This window comes from Biomphalaria glabrata, chromosome 16, assembly GCF_947242115.1.
Source record: "Biomphalaria glabrata chromosome 16, xgBioGlab47.1, whole genome shotgun sequence".
Lineage (NCBI taxonomy): Eukaryota > Metazoa > Mollusca > Gastropoda > Planorbidae > Biomphalaria > Biomphalaria glabrata.
In genome coordinates, this window is record NC_074726.1 from 10,374,470 (window position 1) to 10,400,704 (window position 26,235).

The following is a 26,235-nucleotide window of genomic DNA, read 5'->3' on the forward strand; positions in this document are numbered from 1 at the left end:
AGACAGATAAAAAACTAAAATAGACCGAGAGCAGACAACGGCTTTGTCTACACAAAATTCGTGAAAATATGCAGGTCGCAACTGGGTTTGCGTGGTCATGTGAAACACTGCATTCAGCCTTTAATCTTCGGAATCGAAGACATTGCCATTATTATCATTATACAAAAATTATGTCAAATTATTTGCAGTGATTACATACAAAAATAATCTCATTGTCATGACTTTCTTTCAAATCCTAAGAATAGTTCCTTTTTAAATTACTGAATAGTAGGGCCTACTTTTTTTTTAGGTTTAATTGTAAATTTATTTTGATTTTTAACATAAACATTATTATTGCTGGATTCACTACAAAATGAAATTAAGCTAATTAGAACCTCGTGCCTCATGCATTCTGACAATATTAGAAATTTCAAGCTTTACATTAGCCAAGGCAAGGCTAAATCAAGGTCAACCATGTATGTTGATGGAAAAGCTAACAAGTAATTCCATTTCCGACCACAGTTTTGAAATTTTACTGAAACAATCAAGTGCAGCCATATCTCTGTTGTACCTCCTATATAAACAATTTTTTCACTGAAGATATTATTTTGTCAATCTATTTTTTCCTGCAACTCAATTTGAACATCAGTAACAGATGTTTAATAATTGTATTTAGATTTAATTTTTTTTATTTATCCTAGAATCGAATCGTCATTTCTTCGTAGAGCATTGTAATGTGAATTGCATAGATATCGATGTCCTTAAGCAGTAATTCATTTTTCAACAAACAAGTTATGTGTGATTGTAAAACCCTTTAAAATACATTTAATATCTCGATAAAAGAGAAAATGATATAATCAATCCCCCAGATGCTAATCATCACCATACCGTCCCCTATTGTGCCCAGCGCCCCCTACCGCCCCTTTGGCTCCCAGCGCCCCCCAATATCACGAAAACGCCCCCCAGGGGGCGATAGCGCCCCCGTTGAAGACCACTGCTCTAGAGTATGACTATATTTGAGCTCACCATTCAATGTTTCAGAGATGTAATGCTGGAAAATGTACACCTGATTCATCCGTGAAATCCAAGGTTGACCGTAAGCTAATTCTCTTTCATTAAAATGTAAAATTTAATTTTGTCTTCTCTTTCAAAGCTTTTCTGTTTTCAAATAATAATAATAATAATAATAATAATAATAATAATAGATACAGGATAGTGTAATTAGGACAAAAAATTACGAGAAACATATCATAAAACTCAATGTTGTCGACAAATGCCGAAAATGCGGAAATGTGGGCGAGTCGATTGAACAAATTAATGCAGGATGTTCAGCTCTGTCAGAAACAGTGGCATCAAAAAATGCTGCCCAGGACCTTCACTTACATAAATTCGGTACTTTTATACACATCATATAGAAGTCCGCACTATTTTGTCTTGCGCTATTTTGTCAGTAAATTTCGTGCTATTTTGTCGTCGCTATTTTGTCGTCGCTGTTTTGTCGGAGCTATTTTGTCCGCGCTATTTTGTCGGTTCACCCAAACTAATTGATAACATTACAGTTAATATAAGCTTTTGTTGTTTTTGTTTTTTTGAGTATTTTTTTATTTTTATGTTAGTATTAAGGAGGTCCTTATTTTTTCCAGATAGAATATTACATTTAAAAAAATAGTATACAATGATGTTTGCCATGCTTTTCAGCCCAATGTCTTTACGGCGACCAGAAAGTGGCGAAAGCTCCAGCTAAAAAGTTGGACTCGACGTGTGAAGAGTTAATCAGAAAGCTTGGCCCAGCTAGCTGCTACAAGCCTGTGTATTTCCAGCAATGCTGCAGCACATGCGCACGACGCAGAATAAATAGACCTGGTGAGCTTTCATTGCAACTAGTTTGTAGAGGTTATGAAACAAATCAATGGCCAAATTAAAACATTTCAATGTAGTGATTGATACTCTCGAAGTGACACTGGTGCTACATATATATGGCTCCATCTGACTAGGAAGACAATGTTTGCGCACAGGTGAGTCAATGGCTTTGGTTTGTCTTACGACGGGACAGAATCTTGAGTGACTGATCAAGCCAATGCTGGAGCGGCAGAGTTTGTCACAGTTCGGGCATGTATATGCATCTGTCCTGGAGATAGCTGACAGGGACGCTTTCTTCTTCCTCTCTTGCAGCCTGTCTCCATGTTGTCCTGTCTTGGATTATCTCCTCCCACAGACGGTCTATTTATTTTATGACTATGGCCATAACATTATATATCTTATCTTTTTTTTAATAAAATACAGATGCCACAAAAAAAAAAAAAAAGATAATTACGTCCTACGAGTCATGCATCTAGTCATGCATGTTAACCAATGACTTCAAATCTGGTTGGCTCAGGCATGAACCTTTTTTTTAAAATTTAAATATAGACCTTATGATCTATAGGGCAGATGATTTAAAGGTAATCAGTATCTGTGGCCAACAGTTTCATGTGGCCAGCACAATGACCCACCGCCTTTACTTTTCCCAAACTAATGTCAGGTACCCATAGAGCTGGGTGGACTCAGAGGCGCCCAAAGATCCCGAAATTAAAATTCCAGGATTCGAACGCCTGTTCGAAAACCAAGCGCTTTACGGCTCAGCCACCTCGCCTCTTTATTTCTATTTAATTGCTTAATATTTGATTTTCCTATTTCAAGGATGTGAATACGGAGACAGAGTCAGTATTTGTAAGATGTACAAGAAGAACGTACTTTGTGAGAAAGAGGATAACACTAAAAAGTGTTGTAACTCTTGCTAGTAAGTGCTGTTCTGAAGTTATTAAACCTGACTTCTTTGTTCTAAAAATAAACAAAATCATTTCCTTTTCATGAGACTTTTTCTATTTTTTTCCCCATTTTCAGTGGCTATAAACCGAAGCGTTCAGTTGCTGACAATTTCGATTCATTGTTCAGTATAACGGAATTGAGCCTGCCATAAAATGTAACCTATCCAATGAACTATCGTGGCCAGGATCAGAAGTAAATTGTAGGAAATAAAATAATCTGTGATCTGTATCAGTTGTGGTTATTTGATATGTTATTCCAATTCATTCATTTGGTATGATTGTGTTTTGTGTTTAAGAATTTATATTTAAAAAAAAAAAACAGCTACGGGTAATGCATTCCTCACTAATCTTCGGACTCGATGACAAGCCTTATTATTATCATTATTTAATAACAACACACGTGTTGTAATGTTTATAGTTCCTGTGTAGAGTTTCTTGTTGATTCCAATTCATAAAATGTGTACTTTCTGTTCTATGAGAATTACGATTTAAAAGAATCTAAATGGGTTAGTATTCGATATTTATAGAGTGTGCATATTACTAAAATTATTCCTAGTTACAGAGTTAAAGCTTTGTATTTATTTAAAAGGATATTTCAGTTTTGAGTTCACACTTTGAAGTAGTATATCCGGCTTCATGATATTGTTGGAGAATTCAACAAACATATTATACATTCTGCGTAAAAAAAAATAAACAAAGCTTATCTAAAGGGGAAGCAACTCCTCCTTAAAACTATATCTACCAATTATGTACAAGTTATTTCCCTTATTCGATATCACAAAATAAATAATTACCAATAATTAATTGACTAATTGTGTACGTTGTATTGTTTATTTATTCATGTTTTGTTAGGTACAATAAATAATTATTTAAAGTATCTACTTGATAGTTGAAGGCTTGAAGGAGAAATAGCGTTAACAATAATTTAAGGAGACTAAATCAATATACTCTGACTTAATGTCGCAATGAAAGAATCAGTTTCCCTTGTTGCTATTTAACAAAACTATGGACTACTAGTAATTAATTGTCTAATTGGTTGTTGTTTTTTTGTTGATGTTTTGTCTATGTCAATGAATAATTGTGCAAAGCTTTAGCTTGATCCGAGATTGGGTGTGTGTGAAATAACTTATACACACTTTTTACCAACAGAGAGACAGACAGACAGAGTTACTTGAAAAAAGGTTTATATAAAAATTTTCTAAAGTTGAAATGTATCCATCCATCCATCCCAGTGGCGCTACAGCCCATGGAGGGCTCTTTCGTTTTCAAAAGTTCAAATGTATACAAAGTCATAACACCAGGAACGTACTGTCTGATCAACACAATCTCATCGTAACATCAAGACATCGTTGTAATCTGGCACTCAATATATATCATCTCATCTGGCTCACACGTGCCGTATCAATAACAAAATAAAATTGTACCTCGACGAAACATATATATAAATATATGGCTGGCAAACACATTTACAATGAGAGGAAATATTTCAAAACAATTGGTAGTTCTTACCAGGGTACAAACCACAAACATTCCGACTCGACTAACACATACACCGCACTAAGGAACAAACCATTCAACCAACCAGATTCCCTAAAATGGTAGTCTGTTTATCAAACGCTGACTCGTCACGCACTTTTCCACTTTTGCGTTCAAAGATTGCATCACCCATATGGACATCAGCTTGCTCTAATCTGATAATCACAGTCAACGCTGACACGAAATCTTTGTCTTTAACCTACCTCCCACAGGAAAAAGTCTCTAGAAGTGCAGTCATCTGTCATGCAATTAGGTTCAAATAGATCTAGAACTAACATTCATAATTCTGTGCGAATAGAGATATTTTAATAATTTTTTATTAAATAACTAAATAAAATTAAAAAAACAAGGTTGCAAAGACAGTTTGTGTGGAAACACAAACTCAAAATCGACCCCGAAGTGGTCCACCTAGAGTCTTCACCAGGATTCGAACACGGGACTTCCGGTTCAAAGTGCTTAACTAAGTCTAGATCTAGAAATAGATCTAAGTGTAGATCCAATTCTAGATCTAGATATAGAATCTTGATATAGAATCTTGATATAGAATCTACTATATCTAGACTAGAACTCGTATAAACTTACACGTTTAAATATTCAAATTACTAGACCTAGGACAATTTTATGGCCTGAATAGTCGGCCTTTTGTTACCGGGTAAAGGTGTACTATGCTGTTCGTAGCCGATTGATTTTATAATGTTTACATAATAAAAAATCTGCACCCCTAAGCTGGCAGAAGATAAGTTATTGCCTTCATAATTAAAATTGTGTTCAAATTATTAATACATTTATAATATAAATATTATAAATATATCTAGATCTGGGCTCTATTTAAGTTTATTTCGACTGTCAAGTGTAGGCCCCTATAATATGGATATGTCAAAAGTGTGCGCTATAAAAGTAGTTCGTTATTTTGAAACTTATAACAAACACGAAGTTCGTATCAAAATTAAGAAAAAAACAACAACATTTGAATTAGTAGTTAATGAATGGAAACTATATTTTATAATGATCCATTGACAATTTTACCATTGTGACCCTAGATGCCATTTTTTTGTACCCATCCGCGAATCTATAAATGAAGCATGATTTATTAATGAAAAAGTCTTTGACCTGAATTTTTTCATGGAAAGTAGTGTATTTTATTATTTTTTTTTTAAATCTCCTTGCATAGGTGATTTTAAAAATTAGATGGTTCACTTTCGGAAAAGAAAAAAGTAGCCGTTGCATCAGAACTTTGAATGATCTAAAATATCATGATGTCCAATTTTCATTTTTTCTTCTAGTTTCTGAGATCTAAACGGGACGAACAGACGGACGGACAGACAGGCCACACAAAACTAATAGCGTCTTTTCTCCTTTCGGGGGCCGCTAAAAATGGAAAAGAAGAGAATGTTCCGGCGATAAAAAACATAATAAAGCCTGGTCATAAATCAACGGGCGTAGCCTGTGTGTAATGCTAGTGTATATATGTTTTTAACAAGGCAAGCCCTAACCTGGAGCCGCAAAGAAAGGGGAAGAGGGACGCCCAAAGAATATATGGCGCCTCGATTCGGAAGCAGATGCCAAGCAGATGGAGGAAGCTGGTTGGTGGCATATGCACCAGACAGTACCAAAGGCAGAGAAAGAGAGAGAAATATTACAAGTGTTAGTGGCTACTGTTTAGATTACTTTAAGCTTAGATTTCATCCTGACAGACACACTGTGACACAGTGTTATATAAAGAAACAAAGTATATAAATGTTGTGTATGTTTTTTGTTCTGTGTTGTGACCTGATCTGTACTTGTGTGTCAAAATGTTGTGGTGTCAAGTTCAGCTTGTGTATTTGTACTGTGTTATCGTGAACTGTTTTGTCATTCTTGTACAATAAAGGCTAAGATAAAGACATGTTTTCTTGTAGTGATTTATAAGGTTACTACATCCAGATCTGATGGCAAACTCCTCAATATTGCCAGACTGAAGGCCAAAACAAAAATCAGAACCACTCTCGTAAGAGATATGCTATTCGCGGATGATGCAGCGGTAGTGACACACTCGAAGAGGAACTTCAGCCACTAATGCAACGCTTCTCTCAGGCCTGTAAAGAGTATGGCTTAACAATTAGCACGAAGAAAACAAATGTTATGGGACCACCTGCTACAGCACCACCCTCCATCCTATGGGACCACCTGCTACAGCACCACCCTCCATCCTCATAGACGATAACAAGCTAGATGCCGTAAATGAATTCTGCTATCTGGGATCCACAACTCAAGATGACCTGTCTCTTGAAGAGGAGATAAAAAAAAACTCATAGGGAGGGCTGCATCGACTTTCAATAGACTCAGTTCAAGAGTTTGGAAAAACCAGAAGCTCACTACAGCGACCAAAATGGAAGTCTAGAAGGCATGCGTTCTGAGTAAGATACTATATGGCCGCGGGTCTTATTCGGCTAGTATAGATAAAACAGAAAACTCACTCTAAACAGGGATCAAAGAGTCCTACCAAAGAATAGGTCTAAGATAATAGGGCTAAGGCTGTCCAATAGTGTAATGCCAACAACTTTTCCGGATCCAAAAACACGGCTTCAATAATCTCAAGATGGCGAATGGTAACCAAACTAAGAGATTATCACCTGACGTCACAAGAAATCATGACGTAGAGACAAGAAAAATTAAGCTACTTAACAAACTACTTCAAGTGCTGAATGGAGTCATAGAAATTATGACGTAGCACCTAGAAGAAAGTGGCGCGCTATAGAAGATAGAGGCGCTATTATTTTGTGTACCATTTTATATCGTACCAAAAATATGAAATGATCTCCACACCAAAGCTAACTTAGACAATAATCTATATGAGTGAAGTGTTTCATATGGCTACGGAAACCCAGTCACAACCCAAATATTTTTCCACAGAGCCAATGTCTGTTTAAGTTTTCCTTTCGTCTTCTGCGCCTGTCTTCTAGAAGGGCTTTACTCTGGGCCTGAAATGTTAGCCACACGGCCTTTGCGAGAGCTATAACTGTCTCCAAACATCTGCAATCTGCTGCCAGCTATTTTCCTCCATGCCAGTGAGGGCATTCTTAATTTTCGGAATCGAATATATATATATATATATATATATATATATATATATATATATAAGAAAAAGACCAAGAAATCAGTCCCATAATGAAAAAAAAAACAACTTTTTTACATATAAGCATTGTAGACAATCTAAAAATTGGAGTGGCCTAAGCAGCTTTTGTGTTAGACACAATCTTTTAGGCTGCGCATCTAAAAATTCATGTCACGACAAATGCTTAAAAAAAAGATTGGGGACTTCTATGTGTCCTGTAGAGTAGGTGTACTCTTATTTATCAATTGGAACTTACTTATACCTTTTAAATTTTATTTTAAATTTGGTTATAATATATACGCATTTAATTTATATTTATGTAAATAAGTAACGATTTTACAACGGACAAAAAATACATGTTTTACATATTTGCAGCATAATACTAGTGTATAGATCTTAAAGATGATTGTTTAAAAAAATATATTCCTTGGAATCAAATGCTTAGAAGTTTCATTGTCAGGTCGAAAGCTTCTCAAACCACCCACGTACTAAAATTGACTGTACTGGAGATATATTCAACTTAACACGAACACAAACGAGGTAATACACTCAGTCAAACGAGGTAATACACTCAGTCAAACGAGGTAATACACTCATTCAAACGAGGTAATACACTCATTCAAACGAGGTAATACACTCAGTCAAACGAGGTAATACACTCATTCAAACGAGGTAATACACTCATTCAAACGAGGTAATACACTCAGTCAAACGAGGTAATACACTCAGTCAAACGAGGTAATACACTCAGTCAAACGAGGTAATACACTCAGTCAAACGAGGTAATACACTCAGTCAAACGAGGTAATACACTCAGTCAAACGAGGTAATACACTCAGTCAAACGAGGTAATACACTCAGTCAAACGAGGTAATACACTCAGTCAAACGAGGTAATACACTCATTCAAACGAGGTAATACACTCATTTAATGAACTGCAACTACAAAGCATCCAACAGTTCTGTTTTATTGACTTCTACCCCAATATTTGTTTCGTGAACAAAGACCATCTGGACGTTCCAACAGGAAAGACGACATTGATCTCACTCAACCTTGGTCAATAACTCGATTTGCCTTGGGGGCATACTTTCCCCAATTAATTGGGCTAATAAAAACTAAAGTTAATAAAAACAAAAAAAAACCGGTGAAGTGTTTCATCTCCTTGAATGAAAGTTATTTAAGTATCACGGGGGCTATGTTGAGTTCCATACCTTCTACTTCAAACAATCAGTTGTGTAAACCCGAAGCTTGCTGTTACTTCGAAAGTATTTCTTTGTGTTAATAATTTTTTTTTTTTAATGTGAGTTTAATTTCTTTTTTTCAGTGATAGAGTGCACTGTTTATTAACACTAGTACTACTAATGGATTTCAAGCATATTCTAAACGGAAATATCTAGTGTTGGCACTACTTACGTGCACCTATAAGAGCGGTACCGTCGAAAAAAAATTGCATTACAATTATAAACATGAGAGTGGTAAAAAATAATGAAAAAATTTAAGAGCTAACTTTGTTAATGATATGCAGTAATTATGAGGATTTGAATTTTAGGGACATCGACGATATAATTCACTAAACTGTAAAGTATTCAAAGTAAACAATCGAACAGTTCGTTAATAAGCTGGAGTATTTTCAAAATATACGTAGAGACAGCTTCCTTGATGTTTTCATATAAATAACAAATATGAAATATTTATGAAGATTAACTTACAATTACTTAAAACTTCCAGCAGAACACTAGAAAAAGTTTATATGTGTGGGTGAGTGCGGGGTTGGGGGGTGGGGGTAGCATTGTATCGTGCTAACACGTAAGACATCGTGATAAAAGACAAAGCGACATACAACCCAGATGACCCCACACCGCAATGAGAATTTATTTTATCGAATATTATACATTTAATAAAAGTCACTTTTACTTGTGGTTGCCAAGTTGTGCTTGGCTTTCAAACCGAGGTCTTAGGTTTAAATACAGGCAAAGAGTAGGATTTTGAACTTTGGGATTTTAAAGACTCCCCTGATCGAACTCAGTTTAATGAGAACCTGACATACGCTGTGAACGTAAGTTGGTTAATCTATGTGCTGGTTACATGAAAGACAATCTAGTTAACAGTCAGCTATAAAAAAAAAAACATATGGGATTTACATTATCTGCACCCATAGATCGATGGGTTTCCTTTCATTTTTTTTTCTTCTAAATTAACAAATCTTAAGCATAATTACGAATACAAAACACTCTCACATATTACACTCAGCGCTTCAATATAGGTTCAATGTTAAATTTCACTAGAGTCAATGTGTTTTTAGTTATGTGTATTGGATAATACAGTTGGATAGCTCTCACGAAAGCCATGGGACACACATTTAAAGCCCAGAGGAAAGCACTTGTAAAAGACAGGCGCTCAAGACATTAAGAAAACTTAAATAGACCCCCAGTGGACAACTACTTTGCAAGCTTTAGGGGAGGAAAATATGTAGGTCGCAACAGGGTTTACATAGGTCTGCACACATCCTTAATCTTTGGAATCGAAGACATTGCCATTATTATAATTATTAAATAATAATCCTGTACATGTATTGTTACAGAAACATTCGCGCAAGAAATGATGACGTCATTTTACTCTTTCATGTTTGTCCTGACCTACTGGCTAGTGACGTTATCAGCTCAAGGTAAACAAGTCTATCAAAATCATTTTCCAATAGTCAAATGGACATAATCATTAAAGCTAATTATATATATTTATCAAGTAACACATTTAAAAATGGTCTTCTATAGACGTGCAACATTTATTAGACATAGGCCTAGGGCCTCTCTCTAATTGGTGTGGACCTCGCACGAGACTAAAATTATTTGTTTTCAATTGAGAAACATGTATCAAATCTCAATACAAAAGTTAACCAATTAGTCAATTAAATACAGATCATTAATTATTTTGCTGGATACTCACAAAGGAAATAATCACTGTTGTCACAGATACGGCTTTTATACTTTAATTATAATATAGTTTTAAATGATGTTTTATTTTAACTGTCCTCAGTCTGTTGGACTGTTTGGGCACCATGTAAGATTTGTCGACCGTCTTTCCCCATTCCTCTCTGTCTTTTGCCTTAGAACCCATTTCAATGGCAGGTCCGTCCAATTCTTTTATGTTGTCTCCCCATTGCTTTCTTTGTCTGCCTCTTCTTCTTTTCATGGTACTGTTCCCTGCAGGAAGGTCTTTGCGATCCCCAAAGACCTTTACTATGGCCATATATTATTCGCTTTCTATTTTTTTACGACAATTAGCAGGTCATCATGGGGTCCAATCGCTGCAGTAACCCTGTCTCTAATCTCTTGGATTGTGATGCAGTTTTTAAATGTAATACCTGGGATCCTTATATAGTGTCTCAATTCCATTTTTACGATCCTCCTCTCTAGCTCTGCAGTCAGTGTCCAAGACTCACAAGCATACAAGAATGTGGCCATGACCAGAAAGAGAATCGGTCTGATTTTGATGCCGAGGGCTAAGCCTTTGTCTTTCCATTTTTAGCTTTGAAAGGGCTGCTGTGGACTGTGCGATTCGGGCCAGTAGTCCAGGTTTCGTTTCCTCATTTGCACGACAGCTCCGAGGTATTTGAAGCTACTGACATTAGTCAGCTTTTCACCTCCAGTATTGATGTTCTTTTAAAGCCCTGTTGGCTATTAGTTATAATTTATTGTCTTTTTCGGCTTTTATTTGCAGACCATATGATGTTTAAATTATTTAATTCTCAAAATTGTGCAGGTTTTCACAGAATATAATTTACAAGAAATCGTGTGACTAAAAGTTTATTTATGTATAACTATTTCTCTGTTCTCCTTTACACATTTGTAAGCTTGAATTCTGCATTAACGTCCTGATTTATTACAATCACATATCTTCTTATCTCACGAGAATCACTTGGTAACTATTTCTCTTTGCAGCACAATCCTATGTGGCGGAAGGATATTTTCTTGTTGACGACAAAGTAGTGCAGAGGTAATTTTTAAATTCATTTAATATATATATATGTATATATTTTTTTAATAAAGGAGAGTATATTTACGAAATGAACAAAAAAAAAAAAAAACAAGGTTACAAAGACAGTTTGTGTGGAAACACAAACTTAAAATCGGCCCCCGAGGTGGTCCACCCAGGCAGGCTTCAATATTTTCAGAAAGAACATCCAAATGAAATTATATCAAAGACATATGAGAGATAAGAATGGAGAAAGAAGGTTGACAGATCTTGTGTAGTGCCCCAATGGTGCTGCAGATCAAAGGATAGGTGCAAGTGAATGCAAAGTTAGATGTGAACCTGGCCTAATTAGTTCCCCCGTCAGACCTTGTGGTCTATAGGGCAGATGATGTAAAGTGCATCTGTTTTTGTGGCCTACGGTTAACGAGGGTATCATGTAGCCAGCACAACGACCAAACGTCAGAACTTCGAATGGTCTAAAATATTGTGATGTCGGATTTTCAATATCTTTTCTAGTTTACGAGATCTAAACGGGACGGACGGAGCTTCTTTTTTCCTTTCGGGGGCCGCTAATACGGTTAACGAGGGTGTCATGTAGCCAGCAAAACGACCAACCGCCTTTACTTGTCCCCAACTAATTCCAGGTACCCATTAAAGCTGGGTAGACTCTTGGGCGCCCAATGATTCCGAAGTTGAAAATCCCAGTCTTCACCAGGATTCGAACCCGGGACCCTCGGTTCGGAAGCTAAGCGCTTTACCGAGCCTCTCCTGGTGTTTACATACTGTAATTGTTTTGAAATTGCTTAGTCTTTAATATGAGTTTTGATATTATAGGTAATAGAAAAGTTCAAGAAAATGGAATTTATAAGATTACTATTTGTTCTAAATTAGGTCTAACTTAAAATGCACACTAATTAGCTTTTTCTCTTTAAAAAACTGCTTGCATAACTGATTTTAAAAATTAGATTTTTCGCTTTCAGGAAAAAAAAAGTAGCCGTTGCATCAGAACTTTGAATGGTCTAAAATATTGTGATGTCGGATTTTCAATATCTTTTCTAGTTTACAAGATCTAAACGGGACAGACGGACAGACATTTCGCACAAAACTAATAGCGTCTTTTCCCCTTTCGGGTCCGCTAAAAAAACGATACCCTTATAAAATTGACAGATTATGTATATCTTCGCGAAAGACAAAACTGTCTAATTGGTTACACAGTTAAAACTCTGGTTTTACCGTCATTAGGCCTATTTCTTTAAAAAAACATAATTTTCAAATTTGGCTTACATCTTTTTATTACTGTTTATCGGGAAATACCGCAACCGACTCTAATGTTTTTATGTATTTAGTAAGAGTTGGAATAATAGATCATTATACATAAAACTTTCGCACATCGTCTTAGGTAAAAATCATTAGCTGGAGTGTAATATAAGAACTTAATTCTACAAAGCTCATTGTAAAGACTTGTTGCAATATTAATGCATTACAAAAATTAAATAGAACGAGAAACTGTAGACCACTTTCAGCTTCATAAAGATGAAATTGATATTTAAATAAAATTATTAAGATACAAAATACTATAAATTAAAGTTAAATATTCGTAAGTCAGTTCGTACGTCATCTGTCCGCCAGACCCTCCGCCAGAGATAAAGATCCAAATAAATAGTTACTTGTGGAGTACTCTGCTTTCTCCTGATTTTTCCCCAAAAATATCTATATATAATTCTCTTCATGGCTCAACATTTTTGGACAAGAAGTAAAGGAAAGATAACTCTTTTATTTCTGCAAGTCAGACGGACTAGAGTTACCCCACGAAAAAAAAAAGAAGGGGGAGGGGAAGAACTAGCAGTATTCACCCGTCAATAAATTGTGGGACCAATGCAAAACGGATTTCGTGGGGCGCAGTTTGGGTAGAGATACGGATAATAAGGGAAAATTAAAAGTTTGTATTAGAAAATAAATTCATCTTTGCATTTTATTCATTCATTGCTACTCACAGAATTACTACACGAGCCTTGCGTGTAGCGAAGTCATACAGTATATCATAAAAATTCTATTTACTACATAGATCACACTCAATAGCGAGAATTACCAAATTTTTTAATCTGCCTACTAAAAATATTGACCTCAAGTAATTCTTCATTAGTTTGAGGCGCGAGAAGCTTCTTTCACTAGATTACATAATTACGGGCATTGCATAAAGCCGTTTTTTTTTATCGTGCTTAGAATTGGCGTTTTCCATATTGAATGACACCCCAAAATGACAATTTTTGTCAATTTATTTCAGGAGATTGGTATGAATTATCTAAAGATTTTAATAATTTCCGGATATTTCCAGTACTTTTTCGTATATTTTGCAATTTCAGGAGATTTCCAGGAGTTCCTGGTAAATCGACAGGAGCTGTGGGAAATCTGTTATAAGTTATAAAATGGTTTAATTTAATAATTTATACACCTAGAATTAGCGCGGGTTCTATGAAAGTGCGAGTCCTATGAAAGTGTGGAGCCCACTGCGGTCGCATAGTTTGCAGTGGCCTAAGGCCGGCCCTGCAAAATAGCGGCGTATGCTTCGCCTCTGGTCGACTAGTATAAATTTAGTTATTGATATCCGAATATTATTAAGTACATTTGTATTGACGCTGGTGAGTGAGGGTAGGGGCTTGCCTCAGGCCTTCGCTTAAGTAAATTCGGCACTGTTTGTTTCATCATTAACTAGATCAAATGCAATCATGCGTATGGTATTTAGTTCAATGTCATTGGATTTCACTTCTAACATAAAGACATTATTATATTATAAAAGCTTTAATACTACTGGAGTACGAACCAAAATGATCGTTACAGAAACCAATTAACCTCGAGTCTCGAGTACATCCTCTTCCAAACTACAAAGTTGGGAAATGCTCCAATTTCTCAATTAGCCTTCGAGCTTGTAACGAATATAATTTATGTTTTGAAAATCTAGCCTTAGGCTGTGAATGTAGCCCTTTAGCCCCCCCCCCTTCCCTAATGCTGCTGATGTGTTCAAAAGAAAGACAGATATCAGATACAGTTTGAGATCAACGACGTCACATGTTTTGCAGGGATTAAAAACTGTGTGTGCTGCAAGCTGCATTAGGAATACCGGATTCTGATTTTTTTTTCTCATGGTTGAGGTCTTTCAAAATATTTTAGGTATAGCCACAAAGTACCAAAGGATTAAAACAAAAGTACATGCACACATAAAATCTTTTTGATTTTTAGTAAAGACTGTTGTTTAAATTGATTATATTTGAAAATTAGAACATAACTAATTTTTTTATCAAGCTTACAACAAATCAGGAGGCGCGGTGGTTGATCGCTTCTAATCTGAACTGGGGGTACCGGGTTTGAAACCTGTTGAAAACGTGGAATTTCAATTTCGGGATCTTTAGGGCGCCTCTGAGTCCACCCATCTCTAATGGGTACCAGACATTAGTTGGGGAAAAGTAAAGGCAGTTGGTCGTTGTGCTGGCCACATGACACCCTCGTTAACCTTAGGCCTCAGAAACAGATGACCCTGCCCTATAGACCAAAAGGTCTGAAAGGGGATCTTTACTTCTCTTTTTTACAACGAATCACTTTGTTTGTCTGCCTGTTTGTCTTGTAGGGTTTGGTCCTCTTAGATGATTCTACTCATTATTTCTCCCTCTCCCATCTCGGATCAACTTTAATCGACTAATTATTGTACCTAACAAAACCTGAATAGATTTAAATAAGTAACCAATTAATCATTTAATTATTTGTTAATTATTATCTTAAGTGATATATAATAAGGGAAGTAACTTCTACATTTTTAGAAGTCTAGTTGTAAGTGAGGAGTTCTTCCACTTATATATATATATAAGCTTTTTTTAAAAAGGATTTGTTATATTTTGCTTGTTAAAACTGTATGCACAATGAGATACTCTATCTTCAGCTATTTGGCTGCTATACCAGAGACGTTAACTAAGGATGTCAGAAGAGCTAAAGCCATAGAAGAGTTAAACAAGGACATTGACTACGTGATTAATGAGGTTAGCATAAAGTGTCAAGCTAAAGATTCCACTGTCTCTTTCAGGCCTTTCGTTTCATTCACTAGGAATGAATTTATTCAAGCATGTGGAATAAGAAATTTTTTATTTATCTTTATGTCTTCGATTTTTTGTTTATCAATTGTGGCTGAGCGAATCCTGGTAAGGACTGGAATTTTTTATTTCGGGATCTTTGGGCACCTGAGTCCACACAACTACCTAACATTAGTTGGGGAAATGTAAAGGCGGTTTGTCATTGTGCTGTCCACACGACACCCTCGTTAATGATGTTTCACAGAAACAGATGACCTTTGAATCATCAAACCTATAGATCGTAATGTCTGAGAGGGGAACATTACTTTTATTATATTATATTTGTAAATTATGGTTTAGTGTCTTTTAAAATGCATTATTACAGATTTAGCGTCCTTACCTTTAATAATCTTACTTAATAATCTTACTCTGATCAAATGTAACATTTCATTTTATTTTTAAATTCACTGCTTTATTTTACGTCGGTTCTTGCTTTCATTTTGTTTTCTTGAGTTAAAGGATCCCAAACATATTTTAATATAGGCGGCCGTAGCATAATACTTTATGTTATCAAAAGAGTTGTTTTTTAAATTCTAGAAACATACACGTGGAGATATTGATTTTTACAAAGCTTATGTCAACCAACTCTCTCTGTCTGTTTGGTAAAAAACAGTATTTTGTAAAGAATCAGGTCATGGCTTAAAGGCATGATCTAAAAAAAGATAACCATAGCATCATCTATAATTATCTATCCTTCGCTGGTACAGTGGTTAGAGAATTGGTTTGAGGAGGCTTGAGCCCTCAAGTTTGAATTTAAGTTTGACAGCTTTCTTTTTTTTTATAAATGCATTGAAAAGCGATCGTGGTATAATTTTGAAGATGCACCCTTTTTATCTAACCCTCCCTCCCATTACCAACTGGTCCAGACAAGTGATATGATAGATCCTTGAGAAAGCTTACAGCATGAAATTGCGCTAACCAAAAACAATTGGTAAAAATATGTCTAATCATACAGATTTATTATTGTCTGTCTAGATCTGTTGCAAGTTTAACTACATGACTGATACAAACTGAAATATACAATATCACTTAATATACGTTTTTTTTTAAAGTATATGTTTAACTTTACTGTTACTGTTGTCTTTATTCCCTCAGATAAATCAACTATTTAGCTCTGTTCTAACCAATGGACTCACTTTGGAAATTAGAGTCAGGAAACTGGACGTACTGGTACGTTGGGAAAAGTTGTTTTTTTTAATTAGGACATCTCCATGTTGTAAGTGCACCTTCCCAGCAATAGTAATATACTGATATGTCTTGTGTGGTACAATACACTTTAAAATAAAACTGGACTTTATATTCCGATCTATATTTTTATAGCGCTTCTTTAGTTTTTTCTTCAGTTAAATTGTATAGATTAGTGTGTGTGTGTGTGTGGGGGGTTCAAACGTTTTACCGTGGTGGACCACTCCATTAGCCAGTTAGGGGTCTGGGGGGAGAGCTGTGCCCAGTTGGGTAAAATGTTTTACATGTTTCGGATGTTCCTTCAGAGTTGAAGATAATTACTTCCTAGTCCAAACCTCCTGCAGGACGACGGGGGATGGGAGCGGGCAGGGTTTGAACCCGGGACCATCGATAAATCTGAACGACAGTCCAGCGTGCAAACCGCACGACCAAGGTACGAGGCAGACCCTAAGGGTCCTTCGTTTTGTAGGAGTTGCGGTAAAGCATTCTCTTGGTAACTTGACAGCACTATTCATCCTAATCCCAAAAAAAAATAAATAGCATAAATAAATAAATAAAATGGAAAAAAATATCAGCTATATTATTGGAATAGAAAAAATATACAAAGACAAATGATGTCAACTCTAGCACTAATGTTAAATGCTACTCTGAACAAAATTTAACTGACTACAAAACACTTCTTTTCCGTCTCACCTTCTAGAGTCGTCTCCCCCACCTAAGAAAGCTGACGACAATGCCGCTTATCTTGCATTATTCTCTAACCCCTCCCATCGTCACCATAGAAACACACACACACACACTCTCCATAACACTTAGGTTTGTAAATGTAATATTTTGGCAAGGTCTTCAGTATGTTAATATTTTCAGCCTGGAAATATTTTCCCCGCCAATGCTACGCTGTCAACTGTACCAAGTGGCATCTCCTCTGATGTAGCTTTGAAATTGTTCGACAATTGGGTTCTGGCACAGAATTTATATAACCTCACAAAGTTTGATTTTGCTTTTCTGTTAACTGGGTAAGTCAAGATATGATTTCTCTTTCTCTATTTATATATAGGTGGGATATATGGCAAATAGGCTAAACACAATTGGGCTACCTTACAAGGGGGCTAGAGGTTCACCCGAATCGAGTTTACTGAATGCCTAAAGGCAGCACGGAAAACCTTCTACTAGCAGATACCCCCTCCCCCCACTGGTTCACAAGTTCATGCTATAAGCATGAAAGTTATGCTATATAAAAGCGATTTAAAAAAAAACTGTCAATATTTTTTTTTCTATTGCTGGAGACACCGTGCCTGTTCATTCATCAATTTAGTTATCGTCTGTTATCTAAGATTTATCTGCGAGCCAATTCCTGTCAGTTATGTAACTAGAAAAAATATTTCAAATACGTTTAGTTTTCTTAAATAAAATTGGAGCGTCGTGGCATAGCGGTAAATCGCTTGGCTTCTCGCAAGGTTTCCAGTGTTCGAATCTAGTTGATGTTAAGGGCTAGCTGACATAACTTGCGAAAAAAATGTAAAGACTGTTAATCGTTAAAAAATGTTTCGGATATTGCTTGAAATTTTGAAGATAATTACATCCTAGTCCAAACAACCCACAGGGCGAAAGGGCTGAACACTTGACACCCACGTATGCCGTAAGGAAGGAAACAGTTTACTTTTATATCATCTGTCGCATGTGTCGCAAGGTCTGAAAGAGGAATTTTCCTTTTTTGTAAGCACTAACACTGAATTTTTCTATATTCTAGATTTGATCTTTACGGGTCAGCTGGCTCTTTCACTGCTGGTGAGTTTATCAATTATATCGGTAATTTAAACATTCTAAGCTCATAGGTATAGTTTTCATAGTTATCTTCTTAATAATTGACTGGTTTTTTTTTATTCAGGTTACGCCCATGTTGGTAAAATGTGTGATCCGAAATTAGCAACAGGAATAGGCGAGTTTAGTAGGAACTACTTCACTGCACTGTCTACAGCCCATGAAATAGGACACATGTAAGTGAGGGGAGATAAATCTAAATACTCTTGTGTATCAATTACTTTTACCAATACTTGAAAGCAGTGCTGCACACATGTATTTTTAGCATACATAGAGATGAACTTGGGGGCGCGCTGGTTGAATGGTTAAGCGCTTGGCTTCCGAACCTGATGTCCTGGGTTAGAATCCCGGTGATGACTGGGATTTTGAATTTCTGGATTTTTAGAGCTCCCTTGGGTCAACCCAACTATAATGGGTACCTGACTTTAGTTAGGGAAAGTAAAGGCGGTTTGGCGTTGTGCTGGCCACTTGACACCCTGCTCGTTAACCGTTGGCCAAAGAAACAGATGACCTTAACATCATCTGCCCCATAGATCGTAAGGTCTGAAGGGGACACCTTATTTTTTTTTTTATAGAGATGAACTTAAGTTACTATTTAGAACTAGCAAGGGAAGTTAAAAGAGTGCGATAGCTATTAAGCCTGATTTTAAAAGGTTTTCTCCCTTACATTTCTCTTCTTTAACACTGATACCCAACCTTTCTTTTGGCTTGAGAACATATAGACATAGAGGAAGAAGATATAGGTGGCAATTATTTTTACATCATTACTAGTATTGATATGTAACAATGAAATATACCATTTATAATTGGATTTTTAAAAAATTGATGTCTATTTTTATTGCTCAGACTTGGCTCAGAACATGGTGGACCAGCGTCCACTAACATTATGTCCTCCCAGCTTGACCCTACGGACGCCAACCGATGGTCCTTTTCCGGCTGCTCTGTTACTGACTTCAAGGAGTATATGGCTACCTTAAAGTACGTTCTAACACTTCGATTTATAGCAGAATTGTTATTTCGTTTTAAGACTTGACGACCTATAGAAATGTCGCTGTTTAGACTATTTGTTTTAGTGGACCACAGATAACGAGAGTGTTGTGAAAACAACAATACAACTCCTTACTTACTTTTATGCAGATAGATAAATGAATAATTATTATTAAGACCGTAGAATTTATTTTTAAAAAATACTTTATATTATAATAATCTAGTTTTTTAAAGTCTGTATTAAACAAAATCATCTTATGACATTTTTGCAGCCCAAACTGCCTTCTTACTACCGATCCTGCCTCCACCAAGCCAACATTAACTTATGGGTCCTATACTGGTCAAATTCTTGACCCTGAAGCCATTTGCCAAAGAACACTGAATAACTCGAAGTCCTATATGTGCAAAGTAAGTGGTCCTAAACTTTAAAGTTAAGCATGTTACAACAACACATGATATGTAATAGACCTGAAGATAAGTGGTGTTTTAGGATGCAACATCTCTGTATTAGTGTGGTTTCAAACATCTGGACATGTTGACTATATCTTTTAAATAACGCTGTAGCACTAGTAGGAGTAGAGTAGCTAGCGTTAAAAAAAAAATAATGTTGCGTACTGAATGTGCTGTCGAAATCAAATGAGTAGCAAGTTTGTTCTCATTGACACCTCTTTCCACAAAGCTTATTTCAACTAACTCCCTCTGTCTGTCTAGAGTTCTTCCCCTTAGGAATTTTTTTTCCTAGTTTTAAATTTTCAAGGCGCATCAATTGTCTTTATGAATGTGAGTACGTCTGTGGAGAAGGGTGTATGAGGGCAAGGACATGATTAAAGTAAGGACAGGATTAAAGTAAGGACACAGGATTAAAGTAAGGACATGATTAAAGTAACGACAGGATTAAGTAACGCCAGGATTAAAGTACGACAGCATTAAAGTAAGAGTCAGATCAAAGTAGAGATAGGATGAAAATAAGGGCCAGATTTTATAGTAAGGTCCATATTAAAGTAAGAAAAGTATTAAAGTAAGGACAGGATAAAAGTAAAGGCCAGATTTTATAGTAAGGGCAAGATCAAAGTAGGGGCCAGATTAAAGTAAGGGCCAGATTAAAGTACAGGTCAGATTAGAGATTAAGAGCAGGTTTAAAGAAAGGACAAGATTTAATTAAGGCCAGGATCAAAGTAACTGGAGCTCAAAAACCAGATATATTTGGAGTATGCATTGCATACTAAACCGGAATCCGCCGTTGTGATTTCGCAGTCTGCGCCTGCCTTCAGCAAGGTCCCTTCTTTGGGACTAAAATGCGTGTCCCGCCACCATTTTGAGATTTATCCAGGCAATTCCTGTCTCTTTGAGAGGTCATGAGCTGCCGGCTGCTTTCATCTATGCCTATGCCTTTAAGGGCAAAATGGAACATGATTTGACATGGCATTATTATATAATACTACTACTAAATATTGATAGGAAGTGACTTGATAATTGAGTGTCAGGGAAAACATATCCTCGATGTAAACAGCTCACAGCTTTTAAGTTCAACATTAGGCTTTATTAAAGAAGCTATTACCGAAATGTACTCGAGTAAGGCCAGAATTACTCTCAAATGCTGGCATAGTTTTTACTGAGTTCACCATATTTTATTTTCACATTTGTTTTTTTCTCAGACGTGGGGCTTCTACAATGACAACCCACCAAGCGGTGACAAAGTATGCTCAGAGATATACTGTTCCATCCCTGGTACTCAGTACTGCTCTAGTGCTTTCTCATCAGAAGGCATGGTTTGTGACGCGGCTATGGTCAGTTAACTATTGCTGTTTACAGTACATATTATAATATACTTTCTGTCTCTCTTTCTCCCTCTCTCTTTTTCTCTCTTTCTCTCTTTCTGTACTACTATAGTTTAAGCTCAAGTCAATTAGGATTAAAAGCCCCCCTTAAAAACAAAATCTTTTCTAGAATGTACCTTAAGGTAAGTTTCCTTTTAGACCTTGTGATCTTTGGAGCAGATGATAAGGTCATCTGTTTCTATGGCCAACTGTTAATGAGCAGGGTGTCATGTGACCAGCACAACGACAAACCAACTTAAGTCAGATATCCATTAGAGTAGGGTGAATTCGAGAAATCCCGAAATTCAAAATCACAGTCTTCATCGAGATTCGAACCCAAGACACCAGGTTCTTAAGCTAAGCGCTTAATCTCCTCGGCCACCGCGCCCCACCTAAAAGTAAGATGATGTGTACATTATTTCAAGTCGCCTAATATTTAACTGAGTAAGTATTTGACTTTAAAAAAAAATTTAAGACACAACTGATATGAATAACCTTATGTTTGATTTCAATGGTTTTAAAATAATCTAATTATATGACTTCTTTCAACTTTATATACATACCTCCCAAGGCAGTCTATAAAAGTTTCAATTTTGTTTGACCATTTACTAGAATTTAAATGGATAATCTCAATTTCATTTAGTGTGACAATTTTAAATTAATTATAAATCTGATAAGATCAAGTAATCATTTCTCAGCATCTGACTAACTATTCCCATTTTAGATAGATTTTAAATTTTTATTGTAAATTAAAATAATCCAAACTTTAACATCAAATTAATATTTATATTTGTACTTTACTGCTCCGACTTGTAAGTCCTAAAATAGATTTAATGAGACCTACTTTAGAATACCAAGGTTAAATTTTCAAGTCCATTCTCTAACATTGTCACCTAGAGATTGTCCATCATTTCATGTTATACGTAGCTAAGAAGTTCTGCATTAAGCCATAATGAGAACTTAGCATAACAAGAGGTCTGCTTAAAGGTTTCTAGAATTCATGCATTAACTGCAATATTAAACGTCCGAACGTAACGTTGTACAGTTAACATTACAAAGACTTTCTTCGAAGTCAATAATAGGCCAATAGTTTTACCCAAAAGAAGCACTGTAAAACAATACGACGTGAGCTGTGGGTTTTCTAGACTGTAGGGGGACTTACGAGACTTTTTGTTCCAATCGAAATTTAGTATGACATTTAGAACTAAAAGAGAATAAATGAAACACTTTGGACATCTAGTTGTTTTCTGATAGTACATTTTAGTCATTGCAAAAATGTTTAAAAAAAAAACGTCCGGATAAAATAGAGTTCCTTATCAGATACTAAAGAGAATAAAAAAATTAATAGACTACCATTGTAAAGGAGGAATGTGTTAAAAAAAACAACTAACAACTTTTTTGTGTTACATGTTTGATTGAGCTTGTCTTGATATCTGAACTCAGCCGCGTGCATTCTCTACTACACTCTAGAACTTACACTTTACACTTGAATGTTTCAGAGATGTAAATCTGGAAAATGTCTCCCTGATTCAAGTGCACCAACCAATATAGACTGTAAGCTAGTTATTTTCATTTTAACATAAATTATAAGAAGAATTCCTGCCACCTTTACTTACATACATATATTCGATATGCATATATAAGTTATATAAGTTAATTGATGTAGTCTAATAAACTATTCATTGACTTTCAAGAATGATACTGTTTAAGACTATTGGGTTATTATAGTTGTTGATAGTGTTTGTGTGCTGAGTTGTGGCTCCAGGTAGCTAGTACAACTAATCCATGCAGATGTAATATTGAACTTTTACACAAATCTGTATACAAATATTTGAAAACGTTTTGTACACCACAGAAAAAGTGATTTCATAAATATATATATATGTATAAAACATGAGAAATAAAAAGATGTATAACGATAAGAAATATATTTCACATTACTTCAGAATTATTGCTTTTGACATACATTCATCTCACGTGGTTCTATCTGTGAGCTTTCTTATAACCATTAATCTCCAAACATTCCTCTAAAAGTTTCTATAGACACTAGACGCACACTCACACTCAGTAACAATAGTTTTCTTTTCTATATATCTGAGACAATCGTCCTAAAAGACAGGCTAGTCTCTCAACACTATATAACACACTATAACACTCTATAACACACTTTGATATCTATAAACATTCTATAACACACTATAACAAAAACTTTGATAGATGCTTTTTTAAAATACACTTTAGCCAAATGTGTTTACGGCGACCAAAAAATTCTGGAAATTCAGTCCCAAGGTTTCTATAACACCTGTCAAGTGTTTTTGTCTAAAAACAGTCCAAGTGTCTGCTACCAGTCTTCCATTAATCAGAGGTGTTGCAGCAGCTGTAAGCAGTACTATACAGGGCGTACAGGTGAGTTCACATTGATCTCGGAAGTATTTTTCATCCACTTTTGAACCTGCGGAAGATCTAATAGAGCGATACAAATTACTAGCGTGGTCGAGAGGCCAAGTACGCTTGAAATTGGCCTGGCTTGGCTACCTATGAATGGGGCTGGAGGTTCGACACCTGACTCGAGCAGGCAACACAAACAACACAAAAACCTACTCCCAGATACCACCCTCCGCCCCACTCGTCCACAAATGAGATTGGACCATAGCGCTCTGAGCATGCTATAAGCATGAAAGCTCATTTTTAGCGGCCCCCGAAACGGAAATAGACGTTATTAGTTTTGTGTGGTCTGTCTGTCCGTCCGTCTGTCCGCCCCGTTTAGAGCTCGTAAACTAGAAAAGATATTGAAAATCCAACACCATGATTTTTTAGACCTTTCAAAGTTCTTATGAAACGGATTCATTTTTCTTTTCTGAAAAAGATAAATTTAATTTTTCTAATTTAACCAAGCAAGCAGTTTTTTCATAAAATACACCATTTTTACAACTATTCACAATTAATAGTAACAAACACGGGAGGCTTTTTAGTAAGGGAGATGGCTGCGTATCACATTTTCAACACATTTATGCTAACAGTTTAAGGATTTTAAATATTTTTTTTTTACAATTGTATTGCTATTGTATTCTGTCATGCTAACATTTAAAAAAAAAATGTTTACTTTTTTTTTACGGAGAAAAAATCTATTTAGTATAGTTATATGTGTAACATAATTTAAAACAACAATTGATAAGTATTTTTTACATATTATCGCGTGAACCACAATTCACAAATAGTACACATTATTCCAACATTAAAACACCACAATGAACTTCTAAATGTGGATCCACGTATTCTCTACTGGCTTGTGCACAAGCAGTGGTCACTTCTCTGACAAACTCTTCCCTTCTACTATCCAATCGAGTCCATTCTACTTAGTGGAAGGCGTTTATTTCTCTTCTGCCATGCTATCATAAGTATATTGTGTATCGGCCCAGTTCTGAACACTTGTGCGCACAAGAAACATTAGTGCAACAGCAAACTTACAACATTGAAATAACGTCATATCAACATATCCCTAAGGTAACGATTGATCTGTTGAAGCTTTGGAAAGTACGAAAGATATGTTTGCTGTCTTAAAATTAATTATAATATTAGACATGAATAATTATAAGATAAGATAAGTTCATGTAACTCAACCATTTTATTATTTATTTGCTGTCCTATGCTTTGAATCTGAAGGGTGTGAATACGGAGACAGATCAGTAGATTGCACTAAGTACAGTAAAGACTCAATATGTCCCAACTATAAGGACACTCTTTGCTGTGGCTACTGCGCGTAAGTATTGTACTATTATTCAATTATTATAGTTTTCTAGACTTAAAAAATATATATTAAAAGCAGCACCAGGAACCAAGTTTTTAAATCAGAGAAAGTAGTGAATTAAATGTGGCTAAATAAGGGACTGCGCCGACTGAAGCCCGGACCAGTCACTCTGGAAACAGAAAATTAATTCAACCTATAGACTCTAGAGTCTAGACTAGACTATCACTAGACCATACTAATGTCCAAAAACTTTAATCTGGTCCAGACTACAGAGTTATTCGCCCGTATGCAAATTACCACCCTCGTAGTCTATGGTCACATCCCCCAGCTAGTTATGCTCCACCTCGGCACATGAGTTCACCAACAATGTCAACAGTGCCGACACAGTCAATCCCTTAGTCTCATCACATTTCATTCACTACTTGTTCTCACTGAAAAACGTGTACGTATCATTTGTTTCATCAATTAGCTTCACAGTTATATTATCTAGACTTAGGATGCCATTCAGGACTTATCATATTGTTCTAGACTCATCATATTGTTTTAAAGTTATAGTTTTCTAGACTCTCCTAACTAATTTGTGTATAACAAACTACAAACATACACAAACATTGACCATCATGTAATTTCGTTCCTTTCAGTGGCTATGTAGGAAAGCGTTCAAACTTACCAGGTGATATCGACCTAGTGGCAAATGCACCCGAGTTAAGTCTACCTCCTAACGTAACGGACACATTCTACGCAATGAGCTACCACGGTCAAGTTCGTGGACAAGAGTAGTTCAAGGAACTATTGTAAAATGTGCCGCTGTCTTAATAAGAACAAAATAGTGATTTACTGATTAGTTTGTGTTTTTAAATGAACATTCCAATTCAATCTACATTAAATGTCTCTCTTATTTGAAAACCAAAGCGTATTATATTATTGGTAGTTTTAATGTTGTTGTTTAGTTTGTTTGGTGGTTGGGTTATAAAAGCCTTTGCAATTGAACCCATAATTATTGAGTTCGAATACAGGTTAAGATTAAGATTTTGAGCTTTTGAATTGAATCCACCCAACAGTACCTAACATACATAGAAATGTTTACAGATAAGTTTCCACACTTACATGTAATAAAAGGCGCATCCCTCATTTCATATGTTAGGACAAATTTGTACTAATGCTCCTTCTT

At 35.8% G+C, this 26,235-nt stretch overlaps 2 protein-coding genes across 3 annotated transcripts in view; both read left to right on the forward strand.

Moving 5' to 3' along the window:
* LOC106057268 (hemorrhagic metalloproteinase-disintegrin-like kaouthiagin) overlaps positions 1–3,018 on the forward strand; it is a 27,612-nt gene extending 24,594 nt beyond the window's left edge. For both annotated transcript variants that reach the window (XM_013214390.2, XM_013214389.2), the window contains 4 exons: positions 1,021–1,075; positions 1,678–1,842; positions 2,659–2,758; positions 2,863–3,018. In XM_013214390.2, the coding sequence (XP_013069844.2) occupies positions 1,021–1,075; positions 1,678–1,842; positions 2,659–2,758; positions 2,863–2,938 (396 nt within the window). In that variant the 3' untranslated portion in view covers positions 2,939–3,018. The remainder of the gene's footprint in view (positions 1–1,020; positions 1,076–1,677; positions 1,843–2,658; positions 2,759–2,862) is intronic.
* A 5,596-nt stretch (positions 3,019–8,614) lies between these two features.
* Positions 8,615–25,981, forward strand: LOC106057256 (zinc metalloproteinase-disintegrin-like batroxstatin-3). The gene is made up of 15 exons (XM_056013434.1): positions 8,615–8,681; positions 9,998–10,081; positions 11,355–11,409; positions 15,320–15,416; positions 16,602–16,676; positions 17,559–17,707; positions 18,442–18,479; positions 18,580–18,688; positions 19,359–19,490; positions 19,772–19,907; positions 21,155–21,286; positions 22,816–22,870; positions 23,558–23,722; positions 24,980–25,076; positions 25,706–25,981. Exons 2-15 carry the CDS (start codon positions 10,015–10,017, stop codon positions 25,842–25,844), a joined length of 1,446 nt encoding a protein of 481 aa, XP_055869409.1. The 5' UTR covers positions 8,615–8,681; positions 9,998–10,014; the 3' UTR covers positions 25,845–25,981.
* The last annotated feature ends 254 nt before the right edge of the window (positions 25,982–26,235 follow it).

Excerpts from the sequence above, each read along its gene's own strand:
- LOC106057256 (XM_056013434.1), top strand. The coding sequence starts at position 10,015 with ATGATGACGTCATTTTACTCTTTCATGTTTGTCCTGACCTACTGGCTA. Across the intron at positions 11,410-15,319 it reads GACGACAAAGTAGTGCAGAG|CTATTTGGCTGCTATACCAG; the intron begins GTAATTTTTAAA and ends CTCTATCTTCAG. Across the intron at positions 18,689-19,358 it reads GCCCATGAAATAGGACACAT|ACTTGGCTCAGAACATGGTG; the intron begins GTAAGTGAGGGG and ends TTTATTGCTCAG.